At 37.5% G+C, this 17,367-nt stretch overlaps 1 protein-coding gene across 1 annotated transcript in view; it reads left to right on the top strand.

The window, feature by feature from the left end:
- Positions 1 to 277: 277 nt before the first annotated feature.
- LOC108718914 (serine/threonine-protein phosphatase 6 regulatory ankyrin repeat subunit A) overlaps positions 278 to 17,367 on the top strand; it is an 89,887-nt gene continuing 72,797 nt past the window's right edge. Inside the window, exon 1 of the mRNA XM_041565994.1 lies at positions 278 to 814. Within this exon, the coding sequence (XP_041421928.1) occupies positions 788 to 814 (27 nt within the window). The 5' untranslated portion in view covers positions 278 to 787. The remainder of the gene's footprint in view (positions 815 to 17,367) is intronic.

The raw sequence follows: 17,367 nt of genomic DNA, 5'->3' as shown, positions 1-17,367 counted from the left end.
CGCAGTCTGCTCATTTTCCTACACTGCACGTTACTCACGCACGCAAGAGATTAACGCTGGTCTGTGACGCAGCCGCTCGGCATTGGCCCACGTGAAATCACCTCCATTATTTCTATGCCTATCAACTGAAACTTCCACGGCAAACAAGGGCGCAACCTGACCAACTCACCTCTTTACCAACAGCTATAACCCCGCCCACAACTTCTTAAAAGCATAAGGCCAATCGTAACAAGAAGCGTCATTTGTCGCGTGCTTCACATGCCCCGCCTACTTTAGCTTCACCAATGTGTTATTTCGTTTCCCCTCTTGTATTATTTAACCCCGCATCTCCCTTTTCTCATCCCATTGCAAAATAAATCAGGTCCAGTTAGATCAGGTATTTTATGTGTGCAAGCGCGCCTCCTACATGAGGAAGTGTTCCGCCGTGCCCCAGTGCGCTTCTACCCTTCTCTTTTTTTTTCATTTCAAACTTATCGCCGTGACAAAAGGACGGCGGAGGTTCCGCCCCTTCCTTTGGGCCAATCAGATGATTGCTTGCATCGGGTTTGGCGGTACGCTGCGGAGGCAGCAAGAGGGGGTGTTCCGCTGTGTGGTTGAGTTTCAAGGAAGAGGGCGGCAGAACGTTACGGGGGAGGAGTGAGCGAAAGCAGCCTGCTGTTCCCCGCTTTCCGCCTGCTACCGAGCCGCGGCCTGAAGCGTCCGTCCGTAAGGCAGAAGGAGCTGCATGCGGGGCTAGTTGGAAGAGGCTGCCAGTGCTGCCTGACCACCCGAATCCTCTCTGCGCACCATGGTGTTTCTTAAGCTCCGCGAACAGGTGAGAAAGGGCAGAACATCAGCACTCTAATGTATCTTCCTTTTCATAATACCCCCTGGGCTTTCACACCCGCTTTATCCATTCCTATATCTGCTACAGCGGCTGGGAGAGAATGCCGGGATATGTAGTTGATGGTAACAGCAGGACGGCCGCAGCAGGAGGGCCGCAGGTTGCATATCGCTGGTAGCCGTGGCAAGACGTCAGCCATTGCTGGGGATGTGAATTGGTTGCCAGGAAGGGGCTCTGGTCGCCTGTCACTGTCAGGCCTGTCACTTCCTCTTAGTGGTGCACAGCGTTATTTTGCAGCTTGTCAGGGAGGATGTGCTCCTTCCTGTGAAGTCTTGTTGCATGCTTGTACACTTGCTAAATAGGGTAAGCTTGTCTCTAATGCACGTCTGCCTTACTTGCACCTTGAAAAACACACACACACCAAAGTCCAGCCCAGCAAAGTGACCCCCACAGTGTTGTTGAACTACATACAGTTCATAGCAGTCCTCTCAATTATAAAGGATAAGTAAACCTTTAAAAGAAGTGTAAAATTGATTGACTTTTGAAACATCTGAGGGGCTAACTATTGGGCATGCCCAGGAAAAGGCCAGACCAAGAATTTAAATGATATCCCTAATGACCCATCTGTATGAGGGCGTGGGGCCACTTGTTGAAGCCACTGTTGAACTGCTGATTCAAGGTATTGCATGACTTGACAACACTGCACAACCATTTTTAGTGTGGCTGGGACCCTGGCCTGGACTTAAAGGAGACGTAAAGCTTAACTTAAAAAGTAGCAAGAAATGTTGTACGTTATGTTTTGCACAGCCCTTTAGCAGTAAAGATATGTATCTCCAAAGATGCCCCAGTAGCTACCCATCTTCTTTTCTGCTGATTCACTGCACATGCTCTGTGCTGCTGTCACTTACTGAGCTTAGGGACCCACTCACAATATACAGTACAAATAGAATAGGAATGTCACAGTATAGAAATTAATACAGATACTTACTACACGACCGCCCAGAAACCAGTGCAATTAGCATCAGAATATAATAATCAACCTTGTAGCATCAGCTTATATTACAGACAAACCTCATTTCTGCTTGATCATTAGCAACAACCACTAAGCTTAGCTTCTCAACAACTGCTCAGAGCCCACTGAGCATGTGAGTGTCACAGACACTTTCCCAAGATGGTGACCCCCTGTGACAAGTTTGAAGTCCTGGATCATTGCTGTTATTGAGAAGTTTAAACTTTAAGTTGGTGCAAAAAGTTAAGTATATGAAATATGACATTTTTACCCATATTCATTGTTAGGGTTTAGTTCTCTTTTAACTGGTTTGTTCCTGTATTAGTAATAATTTGGATATATGTCCAGCTAGTGACTCCCAGACTGGTGATATACTACAGTTAATAGCAGTTATTGAAAGTATAGTTAAGTAACATCTGGACGGCTACAAATTGGACATGTCAGTAAAAAGGCCAGACCAAGGATTTAAATGATATCCCCAATGATTCATCCTTGTAAATGTGTGGGTCACTTGTTGACACTATCTGCTACCTTTATATGGATGGCTGATTAAAGGCATCACACCACTTGGCTACACTGATAAACTGATCACCTTTTTAGGGGTGACCTGGCCTTTACTGGTTCGTTTACTGTATTTGGTAATGATTTGGATATATATACAACAGTCTAGTGGTGGTAATAGTTTTAAATGATAAACATATTGGACATTTGGTTTTCTTTTATAGGTTCACTGATGGCAGTGCACATTATTTTTGGTGAGGGTTCTCGGCATGCCAGTCAATCTAATTGGGGCAAGGTGATGTGTAGATTATAATTTTTGTCCATGGTGCATGGATTTGATATCTCCTCTATCTTGCTACCATGGAACACTTCAAAATAATCCATATCTTATTTTTGAGACCTTTCATAGGCACGCTAACTCAGGGGGCACAGTGCACATATGTACTTATGTGCTGAAAAAATGATTTGTATATGTGTCACTTAAACCTGTGCCTGATAAGATACTGTGTAATTGCCAATGACATTTCCATAACTTGCATTTCATGATATACTGTTATTAACTGGTCCATATGCTTCCCACCTGCTCAGAATCAGGCATTTTGTTGAGTTCTTCAGCATTGCTGTTTATTGCCTTGTAATGGTCGTAAAGTACAGATGTGCATCACTATCCGACCATTGAATGTGCTTTGATAGGCAGGCAAATTGTCATTCTGGTTTGTCAGGTGATTGTAGAGATGTCCAGCCTGTGCCACCAGCAGGTATAGTTGAACAACACCTGAGAGGTCTGCGTTATGGGAAGAAGTTCCGGACAGTCAGCAAAGTGTTTGAAGAATTGCTTAGTTTATCAAGCATATTTCTGTTTCCCAATGTGATTTTTAGATCAAAGTCTTGACCGGCCGAAAAGTTCAGCTCCATTGTTTCCTATGGACTGTCAACTTGCAGGGCAGTGCTAAATTCTTTGTGCTTTCTGATTACTAGTCCCAGAAGAAGGGTGAGCATAGTGTTAGTATTAAAAAATGCAGATCTACAGGTGACTTTCTTGTACTCTTTGGTTTGATTGCGTAATTAGTACAGGAGAAGAATCGGTAATTAGAACAGATTGTTCTGTATTTACCAGTGTTGATTATATGTACTGCTCATAAATGAATAAAGCTAATGTACAATAAATATGCCCCTAAAGTATTGATATTTACATTTGTCAGTGCCTTATTTTAGTTCGATCTCCTTCAATACAGTTATGCAGCTTGGACATCATTGTTTTGTTTTTTTTGGTGCTGTAATAGGTGCATATCTACCCCAGATAAACCTTATGAAGATTTTTGAAAGTGTCTTACTGCACCTTTGAGACTAACCAAGCAACTTATACTTCCATTATGTACAGACCAAGTTCATACACATTTCATTGGGTTATATTTAGCTTATTTCCATTTAGGCATTCTGTATTTTAGAAAAACCTGTTGTCTGATGCTTGACACATTTTAAATTGCTTTACAGGCTGTTGCAAAAGCATTATTGTGGATTATAGATGCTGTTGTGCTTATGGCTTGATGGGTCATGAAATATTCCAAAAGGGTGATGTCATATTTCTCTCAAATATATGTCATGTTTAGAGTCCTGATCAGTATCTGAAGCTAGATATAACTGCTAGTGCAGTGATATCAGACATTTTCCTGCCCAACCGTTTAGAAGTTCCATTGGCAAGCAGCAAAACTCCCGGAATTGCTCCCTATTTACTATCATGGATGTCGCATGGGACAAGTTTCAGGTAAAAAAACGTTGATCCTATAAAAAGCAATAGTGCTGCAATTCTTAATGAGTCTGAGAAAACTGAGTGTAGGACTAGCCAGAGTTTCCTACTAAGTTTGCCTCCCCTTCTTAATGTGCCTTATTGATATATGTGAGTGAAGATTTTTGTCTCTTCAGTATTGGACCATACAGTTTTCTTGTCAGTTCTGTTAAAGAGGATGCTCATTAGTATTATTTATTCAAGACAAATTGGAGTTAAATGACAGTTGAATAAAAGGGGCCCTGAACAGAAATATAAGGTTAAAAAAAGTACAAAAATTCTAGACTCGGAATTAATATTTTACTATCACTATTATTTGTTAGAGAGCATAAACCGAAAGACAAGTATGTTTCCTTTGTAAATTAAAAAACCCAATCAGTCCCAGGCATAATTGCTTTTCATTACATTATTATTGTGTTTCCTGAAGAATTCCTTTCTTGATTTAATTTCAAGAAGAAGACGTGGAATTTTTAGTCATTGCTTTAGTTGGGGTTCTGTGTAATGCAGCAGCCCTTGTCTGCTGAGCTTGTGGGAGAAGCTGTGAACTCATGTTTACCCCAGTAACAGATATTGCAATATTCAAATATGTGTGTGGTATGCTGACAGAACTTAAAGTGCCGTTGGCAAGCAGTTTTAAACACATTTTCCATTGTACCACTTCTTTTTTGATCAAGAGGAGGAAATCTACCATGGCAAACTGAACTCAACTGAAGCGAGGAAAGTTTTCTTCCATGGAAGTTATAAACAACTCTTGCTGTATCTTATCATATGTCTTGAGAGTGGGCATGAAAAATTTACATTGTGTGCCCTGTATGTTTAGAGGGGGCACTAATAAAAATGTATACCACGTGACCATGCATGATGTTTGTGGAAAGGTCTTAAACACTGAAGTTACTGTCACTTTGCTCTTGGGCTGGGTAGTGTAGTTAAAGTTGCACTTATTCCTTAGTACTTCTGTATTCTGGGAAAAACTAATTGGTGACCTAGTTTTCTTTATAAAATATTGTCCTGTCACAATACTGACATATACTTGCTGAAATAAGTAAGCTTCCTGTTTAAAATAAGAAGTAAGCTGAATTTGGCTGAGGAAACCAGACTGTTCTTGGTAAACAACACTAGTTACAGTTATGGGTCACTAATGAAATATGCTGTGAGTACTGAACTGAAATGACATTTTCAGCTAAAGCACAGTTTTCATTCCCTGAGTCAATTTGCAGTTGTTATTTTGTTTTATTTTTAGTTGCATTATTTAAAGACAAACAATCAAAATTGTGTATACTTAAACTACAGGTATGGGACCTGTTATCCAGAATCTTCGGGACCTGGGGTTTTCTGAGTAACTGGTCTTTCCGTAATTTGGATTTTCATACCATAAGTCGACTAGAAAATCATGTAAGCATTAAATAAACCCAGTAGGCTAGTTTTGCTTCCAATAAGGATTGATTAAATCTTAGTTGGAATCAAGTACAAGATACTGATTTATTATTACAGAGAAAAAGGAAATAATTTTTTTAACATTAGTGGTAATTGGATTATAATGGATTCTATGGGAGAAGACCTTTCTATAATTCTTAGCTTTCTGGATAATGGGTTTCCAGATAATGGATCCCATACCTGTAGTAGATGTTTGATCTATTTCACAAATTAGTGTATTACTTTATTTTACTACAGTGTAATGGGCAATTGCAATAGCAACGGGTCCCCGTAGTTGTCCTATTAGGAATTGAAGCAGATTGGTATGGCCTCACACTAGTAACCAGGCAGTGGTTTGAATTGCAAACTGTAGGATGGATGGAATGGGTCTGGAGAGAAAGATAGAAAAGACACAGTGACTATGGCAGCAGAAAAGGTTTTCACTTTCAACAAGGCATTGCCTTATATTCGTAGTAATGTAAAATATTGTTGCTGAGCCACGTTATATATCCCCTGGTGTTGCACCCATTGTTTACTTTATGTTCCATCTCCTCCAAGTTCCTGCTGTAGCAACTTCTCAGTGTGTATCTATGGGATGTAGGCTACCTGTGCCCATATGCTGCAAGGTCCCTGCTTCTAGAGGCACTATACTACACATTTGCTTCTTAGGGTATTTGTAGAGAAATGGCCAGTAATTTGTAAGCATTAAACATCATGTAAACATTAAATAAACCCAATAGGCTGGTTTTGCATCCAATAAGGATTAATTATATCTTAGTTGGCATCAAGTACAAGCTACTGTTTTATTATTACAGAGAAAAGGGTAATAATTTTTAAAAAATTATATTATTTGGATAAAATGCAGTGTGGGAGATGGCCTTTCCAATATTCTGAGCTTTCTGGATAATGGTTTTTCGGATAATGGCTTCCATACCTGTATATGGATATTTAATTGCCAGTATGTATCTTGTTTTATTAATCTTGCTAACAACATTCAGTATATCTGTGTATGTGTGTAATTGTAGAAATAATGTTAACAGGGTATTCTGTAAAAAACAAAAAAAAAAAAACAGTGCTACAGCTACATTTGCGTGTTAGTTAATTTGATGCTGTGGTTGCATGCTAAAATTCTTAGATTGAAATTGATATCTCGTGGCTGTTTCCGTTCTTGTTTTGGTGACTATGTATGGGGTTTGGACATTTTACTCCTTGAAATATTTCTAATTTACTCTGATAAAATACTTCCTCTTGCTCTTACCTTGCACTATGCCAATAGTAATTTTAACTTCTGCTTTTGGTAAAACCTTAAATTACCTGCACTTCTCATCTGTAGCCGTTATTGAAATATCCACAGGTACATAAAGTGATAGTATAAACATACTCAACTTTCCTCCCTTGACAAATCATCTTGGAAAACATGAAGTGCATAGATATTACTGATCTCATCCCAGTGGAATTAGTTTACATATTCATTATATGTGGTCCTTAATATTTTTTTACTTAACATACTTTTCTGTTCAGTTGTATATTTAAAATAATTCCATATTCTTTATTTGCATAAAAACTGGTTAAACTTTTTGTAAGCAGCATTATTCTAGCACAAGGACAAGCTCAAGTTTGTCAAACTCTAGTGACTCACCTTTAATTCATCTTTGATTTTTCTTTAATAGAATGTTTACATGCATACAAGTCTTCTGCTGCATCTTTTCTCTAAAAGAAATTTAAAAAATCTCATTGTATTTGATAATAGCCATAATATTAATGCTATTCTAACAAGATACTATTGCAGATTGCTATGCGTTCGCAATTGCCTATCTGTTGGGAGTTTTAATATTCTTCTTTTGTATTTGTCAGTTTCCTTAAAAAATTTTCCTACACTCCAAATACTTATATACAAGTTAACTGGCTCCTAATGAATGTGACTATAGTGCTTGTGTGTTGTGAGTGTTATAGGGATCTTAGATTCTAAGCTCTACTGGGATAAGGACTGATGACAATTATGAGGTGGGTGTTTTTTTGTTTTTTTTTAGTGGTGCACTTAAAGGGATCCTGTCATCAGAAAACATGTTTTTTCCAAAACACATCAGTTAATAGTGCTGCTCCAGCAGAATTCTGCACTGAAATTCATTTCTCAAAAGAGCAAACAGATTTTTTTATATTCAATTTTGAAATCTGACATGGGGCTAGACATTTTGTCAATTTCCCAGCTGCCCCTGGTCATGTGACTTGTGCCTGCACTTTAGGAGAGAAATGCTTTCTGGCAGGCTGTTGTTTTTCCTTCTCAACTGAATGTGTCTCAGTGGGACATGGGTTTTTACTATTGAGTGTTGTTCTTAGATCTACCAGGCAGCTGTTATCTTGTGTTAGGGAGCTGCTATCTGGTACCTTCCCATTGTTCTTTTGTTTGGCTGCTGGGGGGGAAAGGGAGGGGGTGATATCAGTCCAACTTGCAGTACAGCAGTAAAGAGTGATTGAAGTTTATCAGAGCACAAGTCACATGACTTGGGGCAGCTGGGAAATTGACAAAATGTCTAGCCCCATGTCAGATTTCAAAATTGAATATAAAAAAAATCTGTTTGCTCTTTTGAGAAATGGATTTCAGTGCAGAATTCTGCTGGAGCAGCACTATTAACTAATTAAATTAATTTTGAAAATTTTTTTTTTCCCATGACCGTATCCCTTTAATCAAGAGCCTTATAAGGACAACCAATGCTGTTGTATTAAGTTGTTGTATTAAGTTAATAACCATAAAGTACTGACATAGTGAATGGTTTATATATCACAGGTTATCCACATTCCTTGCAGAGCTATGAAGTGCTCTGTGCTTAATTCTCGGCTTTCAGTGGTCTGAAGTTGTATAACATATTTCAGCTTTATGGCAGTTTAGTGGCCAATGAATGTAAATACGATGTAGTTATCCTCTTCCATCACTCCAATAATTCTACATGTTAAATAATGAAAACCATGCTCTTATTTTTAATACGTTGTGATTTTTCACCTCATTATGTGAAATATTGTTTTGGTATTTGGTGAATTGTGAATAGAAGAAAGGGAGTTTGTAGGTGAAATAATTAGTTTTTGCAAAAAAAAAAAAAAAAAGTTTGCTTGTGGGAAACTGGATTTGTGCCCTGTGAACTCAAATAACATTTCTTTCTGGATTGACTTCTTTTTAACCGTATAATAACCTGCCAGCATTAAGCAGGTTAAAACACATTATTGTAGGATATTTCCATCCTTATCTGAATGTATTCAGATTTACAAGCAGGCAATTTCGTTTGACTGCATACAGAAGCTTAATATATTAGTCAAACAGAGCACACTCCCACAGATTGATACTGGGGACAATTAGATTTATCATCTCACTATTAAGCCTCACTCACATGGCGTAGAGGTTGATCTAGATTACTGAGGCATAATATAATAAAAGCTGCAATGTTTGCTGCAGGTTGAGTCACCTATAGATGGCAATCCGAACACTGTGTTTGCAGGTCAGCTGTTTCAAAGAAAAAACCTGGCTGCTGTGCCAGACTGGAGTTGAGCAAATTTTGTGTTGTTTACTACAGTCCCCCAGTAGTCTACTTTCCCAAGGTTCCCTGTCTTAAAAGAAAAGAGTGCTAAACATACATCTAGCCTAGCGCTTCATATAATATATAATTTTTTTTGTTCTTCAGCTACTATGTGCCTATGGCATGTAAGAAACATATTTGTCATACCTAGTCATATTTGCCAAACACAGTTGGATTACGACCAGCAGTTCAGAAAGCTTTGATTATCATGTGCTTGACATTGCCTTTAGCTTAAACTATCACAGCATGATGTATGATCTTAATGTTAAGAATTGTTAGAGAATCACTGAGTATACTGTCATGAGCAGGTAGACGTGCCACGTGAAAAAGGGACAATGATCAATGTCCTGGTGTTATTCAAAACCAATTGGTAATGCTCATGAATCCGTTTTTACAACTTGCTCCTTCACATAAAACACTTTTATTATATGTATATAAAAGCCAAGTAAGGATGCAAGGGATTAATATACATAGTTTTCTAATCGTTATTTACATATGCCGACAAAGCATTTTTCATAAAAATATATACAGATAATTGTTACTATTGCTGTCTTCTTACTCCAGTAATTTAAAGTAAAAAAATAACTTAAAGTATATAAATATACTACAGGCTTGCTATAGCCTCCGTATCTGAATCCATAACATAAATATTTTTAAAATCTATTAAAATCAGTGCAAGGTGGTTTCATACAAAGCCCCTGTAGACATGTTCACAGAGGCGCCTGGCGTGTTTATACAAAGACACTGTTGTTTTTGCTCCCGTTCCACATTGCCTGATGAAGCAGGAAATGCCTGCGAAACGCGTTGCAATACTGTTTTGTGAATAAACTATTACTGAAAATTACCACTTTCGTTGGTGTTGGCTTGGAGGAGGTAAGTCCACTTCTACCTCCTCTGAATTACCCATTGGGTTTTTAAGTGTTTTTAGCTAATTTTATCCTTTTGGCGCCTCTGTTTTGTTTTACTACCCGTAGACATGTTAACCTTGTTATCAGTTGCTTTAATTGTGACAATCAGCCGCCCCATTGGTCCCACAGTCTTATGGTTATATATAACTAACGCTTCTTACGTTTTGATCCCTCCATATATTATTAGTTCTGAACCTCACCATCTCATCTTGAAGGATGGATATTTTTCTACTGGTCAAATAGATTGAGAGTGTAAACTCCTTATTTTATGTCATTAATTTTATTTGTAAATATAAATTTTACTCTATTTTTAAAAGAACAAAAATGCCAGTGTATGCTATTCTAAATAAACTAAAACTTCATTTGAAATAAAAACTTGTTTATTTTAAAATGCTACTCATTAATCTTTATTTTTTTTTTACCAGTATGTTTAGAATTCTTTTGCAGTGCCCTCCATTGGCCTAAGTTATAAAAAGAAGCAAATACAGTATATGTAAACCATATTTGTTTTTGTTTTAGTTGGGTAGAAACCTGCCTAACTGCTTCTTTATTCTAGAATTAAGTAGATTTAGCAGGGGTTTAGGTGTTTCTATTAACCCTATAAAAGAAACAAAACTCCAGTCACATTGTGCAATTTACCTTTTGTAAACCCTTCATTTTACAAATTAACCACTTTTAATTGTGAAAAAAGCAAATGAATACATTGGCTAACCATTATAAGTAGTGGGTCAAAGTGTGCTCATGGAACAACAGGTGCCTAAGCTCTGATCCTCTGAGTTGGAGTCATTTAACACACTGTTCTGCAAGATTCAGAGTTACATTTTTGTTTCACTGGATTAGTGAATTACGTTTTACACTGCATGTTTATTTTTCATTTTGGACACCTATATGCCGTATACCTAACTTTCCATTATATAGGATAATAGGAAGTAAGTGTCATCATCATCATATCCTAGCTTCCTAGCGGATGATCCTTTTAACTCTGCACATAAAAAGTTAAAGACCTCTGGAACAGAGTGAACAGATGTGTTCTAATTTTGGCATGGCTATTTTTCCCACAATCTAATATATTGCTAATAAAATAAATGAAAAAAAACCCCAAAACACTGTGGATTTCTGTAGTTTAAGCAGGTCACCTCAGAAAATGAAATGTAATAAGTGTTCCTCCGCCTCATCTCTCTGATCTCCGTGGGTGCATGGTTGTATTTATTGCCTGCAAGCTCACCTGCATGATTATGTTGTCCCATGCGTTTTCCAGTGCACAACAGCACGTACCATTACATCCTGGAGCACACACAGTTATGTGTACACATACATTCTGATGCTGTTGCATCATTTCCTTATCCATGTTTTTTTGCCTCCAGTTTGCTATTAAGTTTCCCATTTTCAGTATTTTCCTTTTCCCAAGCTGGTCTTTCTTTTGGTTATTTCTAATTTAGACCCCTGCTTGTGATTACTGCCTACAATTCCTAAGCCTCTCCTGATTTGTTGTCTGTTTTTTCACTCTGTTTCTTCTGTTACCTGGATGTCCGTTTTCTGAAGTAAGCGGGTCTCCTGTTCGTGTCTCAGCAGAAGTTGTATGGCACCAAAAAGTTGGTAAAGTCCAGTTTTATGGAAGAGACTGACCCGTGCTACAAGGTCGCTCGGATGGTAGCATCTTTGCCTTGAAGTGCTGTGGTCCTCCCAGCCAGTTCACTAACTGCAAGGAGTGTGTTCTTCCTGTGTCTGCATGGGTTTCCTCCCACTTTCCCAAAAAATACTGACAGGATAAAGGATCAGTAACACTAAAAAATTTGTGTTTTAAAGGAAAGACAATATAATGTTTTGTTGCCATGCACTGGTAAAACTGGTGTTTGCTTTAGAAACCCCACTATGGTTTATATAAACCAGCTGCTGTGTAACCATGGGGCCAGCCACTCAAGCACAGGATACACAATAGATAACAGATAAGTTCTTAAGAATCCCATTGTATACTACCAAGCTTATCTGCTATATATCCTGTGCCTTTTTCTACTTTTTTCCAGCTTGAATGGCTGCCCCTATGGCTGCACAGCAGCTTATTTTTAAAAACTATTATTGTTTCTGAAGCAAACACACAATTTTACCAATGCAGTTCAATACTACATTATATTACCATTACTTTAAAACACTTACATTTTTTTGCTGTTCCTTTAATTTGCTTCTTTCTAAACTGACCATAGTGTTTTTGTATAAGATAGGCAGGCCTGCATTGGCAATCTATGGCTTGTGAAAAATGCCAGAGGGGCTGCTGTAAGATTCCGTAAACAGTCATATTTATTGTGCTGGTATGGGGCTGTTTGTGCCTCTGTGTATTTGAAATGCCAGGGCCTGTTTTAAATCCCAGTCCAGACCTCAGTAAATTGCACTAGGTCATCGACTGATTTTAATGATGTATAATCTCTGTCCTGTATAAATAACAAGAAATAAATAAATGCAGTTAGCATTTCAGTTTCTTAAAGGGGATGTTCAACTTTCAGCAGATAAACATATTTTCCCATTTAATTAATATTGTCGCTTTCATTAAAAAAAAAAAGTTTCCAAACCTGGAAAGGTTGCACTGCTAAGATCATTAGCAAAGCCCCTCTCTGCACAAGCCAGGGGATCGCCAGTTACCTGCCTACAGAGGAGTGACGTTGCAAGCTCAATCACTAGTGTGCATACCTCCGTCATTTACATATCCATCATAACCTGAATCATGTCAGCCAGTTTGATCAATGATATGCAAATGAACAAATATTATTTAAATGCAAATGTATTGAAATGGGAAAGTGTTTAAAAGGTGAACATTTTATTTAACTACATGTCTGTGTAGAGGGAAAACTGCTACTGTGGTCTTGACCACTTTAGCTTCTTTGTAAAATGTTATGCTAGTGTTGTGTACAGTGTTCTGGTTTTATGGTATCTTCACAGTCTATAAGCAGACTTAGGGTGCTGTTTCTGCTGATGTAGTGCCTAAAGATTCGAATACCCCACAGTGTGCCCTCCATGCTGCTTTGCTGTATCCCTGAGTATTGTAACTATACATCAAATGGCTTGTGACCCATGGAGTGTTAGGCAAGTCAGAATTGCAAGCCGAGTCAGTAAAATCTTTGTAGAAGATGATTTAAAAAAAAAAAAAAAAAATTGTCATTTAATATTTTCACTAAACAGATAAAAAGCTGAGGTATAGCTGTGCTTTAAATTTCTATCCCAGTAATGCTGATCTATATCAGATGCTTTTAGAGGAGGGTTAGGGAAATGAAGTGCATTGTTCATGTGTAACTATATTTACAGAACCTCTGTTCTCTCTTTGGTTCTGAATCCTAAAGCAATGCAAGAATTCATGTCTCCTCCAGGTCTGTTAATATGCTGGCTTTCAGTGGTATTTCGGGAGTCATAGTCAGAACTGCAGACAATTTAAGCAGATACACATACTGCTTTTAATAGCACATACATTTACAGAAAATTAAGTGTTTTTGAAAGTTTAAAAAAATTTAATTTTCTTTCACTGTGCCCTTGGACGTTTTTAAGGTTTTAAGATGCCACAAGGCTAAATTTATTATGAAAAACTGTATGGTATAGTACTTCAGACAAGTGTACAATTACAACAGAGGTGGTGCCGAGTCCCTTGAAGGACAGGTAAGCCATTTGTTGTAAAATCCTATAAAATCACTCTAAACAGCCTCCAGAATGATATGCCTTTCTCCCTGCATTCATTCTCCTGTCGGTGGATGGGGGAAATATAAAGTTTTCAGAATCTTGCAAGATTTCCCAAGTTTGATATTTCATAATAAGTACAATAATGCAGGAGTTTTCATGAGCAATGACTAGAAGTACAGGGAGCAATCACGTGTAGGGAGTAAGCGTAAAACGTTGCTGTTAATAAAATAATGGATTAGCTTTTAATACCTCTGAAAACTTAAATGCATTATAAAACAGTTTATGTTCTTATAACATTTAAGTTATATTTAAAAATGCTGACTAGGTGGACAAGTTGGTTTATTTATGACATCAGTTTGTATGTATTATATAGAACACACGCCTAAGTAAGTTTGCCCTGACATGGTTTCTGTGTGTCTTTGTAGCTGTCTGTTTCATAGGATTGAGACAGACTTGAGAAAGCAGAAGGAAATCAAGTCATAATTGTACAAAAATAAAAAAGGGAAGAAAACTGCAGTAGAATATTCTAGACACATTTCTCTAATGTCCAATAAATGTATCTACTGCTTAATTTACATTAGGTATTAGGGGTTGTTCACCTTTAAAATACATTTTAGTATGTTTGTGTTTTTTTTTCTCAGCAGCTCTCCAGTTTGCAAATTAAGCTATGCATTGATTTGATTAAGAAACGGCAATATGGCTAGGTGAGGGCATGAATAGAAAGATGAGTAATAAAAAGTACCGGTAGCCATAACAATACATTTGTAGCCTAACAGAGTATTCGCTTTTTCGAATGGTTCAGTAACCCCCATTTGAAAACTGGAAAGAGTCAAAAGAATAAGGTAAATAATAAAAAAAAAAAAACTATAAAAAAGGAAAAATGAAGGCCAATGGAAAAGTTGCTTAGAATTAGCCATTTAAAAGCATACAGAAAGTTAACTTAAAAGTGAACCACCCCTTTGAAGTTAAGATTTCAATCAGTATTTTATCCTACTTGAATGATAAACACGCAGTTTGCCCTAAGGGTTGGGGCAGACGAGCAGATTTGGGGAGATTTAGTCGCCTGGTGACTAATCGCCTCTTCTGCATGGCGACAATCTTCATTGTCGCCACGCAGAATTCTTCATTCAAGCATACGGAGGGCAGTTTGGGGAGATTTTCGCCACGCAGAAGAGGCGATTAGTCGCCAGGTGACTAAATCTCCCCAAATCTGCTAGTCTGCCCCAACCCTTAAAGTGAATTTTACTTTCTTAATCAACATGCTGATTTTTACAAGCACATCAGAGGGAAATTTTTACAAGCACATCAGAGGGAAATAATCTTGTTAGTACAGCTTGGAAGTCTACTGTTAATACCTCTTATTGGATGACCAGATATATCATTGATATCTATCTATCTCTATCTCTATCTATTACACAAAAGCCATGAATATCCTGTAAATTATATCCTTATAAACGGTGAGTTCTGATGTAATTTCTCTCACATGACTCACGGAAATTTGTGTATTTTAATAAATAAAGTACCCCCAGTTGCAAAATATGAGGATATTAGAAGTTACCTCGGTGTTCATGTGGTCATGAAACTCTTCGGTAACTTCTAATATCCTTATAATTTACAAGAGGGGGTACTTTATTCACACTAAAGACAAGCAACACTGGGAGTTTTGGTGAAACAAATCAAACGTCTATATTTGTAAAGTGCATGTACAGCCAACGTTACGTTTCAAGGCCCAGAGATATATCTATCTCATTGATTTACATGTAACTTGGGTATAATGCAGCCTCAAGCAACTTATCATGTATTTATAAAGCACCAACATATTCTGCTGTGCTGTACAAAAATTGGTTATATACATTGAACATACAGATTTACTTTTTTATCAGAAATTATAACTTTAATAGTGGCAGCCACCTGAAAGTAGAAACCACTGTAAAAAGCCTTTCTAATGTGGTACTGAAAGCACAGCCATACTCCAACTTACTGTGCTTGCTGTGTTACTGTTTCTTCATCATCTAAAAAAAAAGTTAATAAAAATGAGCATATAAAGAAAACAGTGCTACTTTACAGTGCTTTTTGCATTATTTTTGGATCAAAATATGTTTTAAATATGCCTCTGTTTCTTTGTTCTTTGCTGCCCTCCAGTGGATAGCTTGAAGGACCGTGGTGTGTATAGTATGGGTTTCACAAACAAGACTTTAAGGGCGTTATTTACTAAACCTCGTTTTTTTTCTGGTCGAGGATTTTTTTTGGGGGCGGGGGGGGGGGGGGACTTGAAACGTGGGGAAAAAACCTTGAATTTTTTGAGATTTTTTATACCCTGAAGCTTCAAAAAGTCAGAAAAGACAGATGAGAGTCTTAAGATAATTCCTAGGCAGCGTGCCAGTGTGGTCAAGTGAAAGGTAATAATGTTAACAGAATTTTGTCCTGCTGTTTCTGTCCTCTGTGAAAGTTCTTATTATTTGTAAAAGTTTGCTTAGTTGTAATCTGTTAATTGCCAAAAATGTATTTCCACTAGATGGCAGCAAGAAATACAGAAACCTTTGTCATCCTGTTCCAGGGTGCACTTTAATTTTACTTCTCTGTACATGTGCATCAACCATTGGGGAATATGCCGATTATTTAGGTAAAGCGTGTTTGTGGCCTCTGCTCCATCATTAAGCTGAGAGCAGCAAGCCTTTGAGTTGGAGCAGCAGAGCATGTTCCAATTTGAGGGTACAGGGGTGAAAGTAGCATTGGATGAGAGCAGTCACTTTCCATTGAACACTACTTGAAAAAAGGGATTTGGGTTTCTCTGATGGAACTTGCTAATGGTTGTCCATACTTTTTCTGGTTTACTTTGCCTTTTCTAAATTTAAGCTCCAGAATCACTCTGTATTTCCTTTTTCCCTTAGTTTACCTTTCTTGGTATGTATACCACTTCAGTGTGTGCGTGTCTGTTTTAGTTTGTTAGGTTTTCTCAGCCCCCAGGCCTGCGCTGCTCATGCTTGTGCAGGGGCACAGTTCTCAGGATAATTAGGGTCTCACTGATAAGCTTAGGCGGGCATGCTGAATAATACAAATAAACATTAATAGGCTTGCTACCATGACATAATAGGTTTACTTGCATTGTCTTTGCTAAGGTATTTAGATGAATAGAAACATAATTGGCCGGGGCCTATATTAATGTGTATTTATTTATTTTGCAAATACACTACCCCAAACTTTGTATTGTTTCAGTGTTCAAAAAAATGTTTCTGCTAATTTGATTACATTTAAAGCTTATGAACCTTTGCTTTAGTTCCGATTTCCCATAGTTCCCATGCCACTGCTGAAATACTTCATCCTTTGCATATAAAACAAACTGTTTCATGAATGCCTCTTTTCAACCAGCCGTTTGTTTCTTGTCCCATGCATTTGTATTCCCTACTTATTTTATGCAAGTTTGATTGCCTTCTGCTTGAAAAATAAAAAGCCATTTTAACTAAATAAATAGTATAAGTAATATCAGAAGTCTGATTTAGGCGCTTCATAATCTTATGAAAATCCTCATAATTTATCATTCCAGTCATAAGGCCTAGTGGAAGAGGGGTGGCCTTCCAGACCAATAATCTCATTCTAGAGAGGAAAGGATTATGAAAGCTACATTTTTATAACAAACTTTTTTTTTAAAATTACATAGTGCACATTTTGTAGTGATGTAAAAAAAATAAATAACTGTAAAC

This window comes from Xenopus laevis, chromosome 6L (assembly GCF_017654675.1).
Source record: "Xenopus laevis strain J_2021 chromosome 6L, Xenopus_laevis_v10.1, whole genome shotgun sequence".
Taxonomy (NCBI): Eukaryota; Metazoa; Chordata; class Amphibia; order Anura; family Pipidae; genus Xenopus; species Xenopus laevis.
This window is presented reverse-complemented; position numbering and strand designations above follow the sequence as displayed.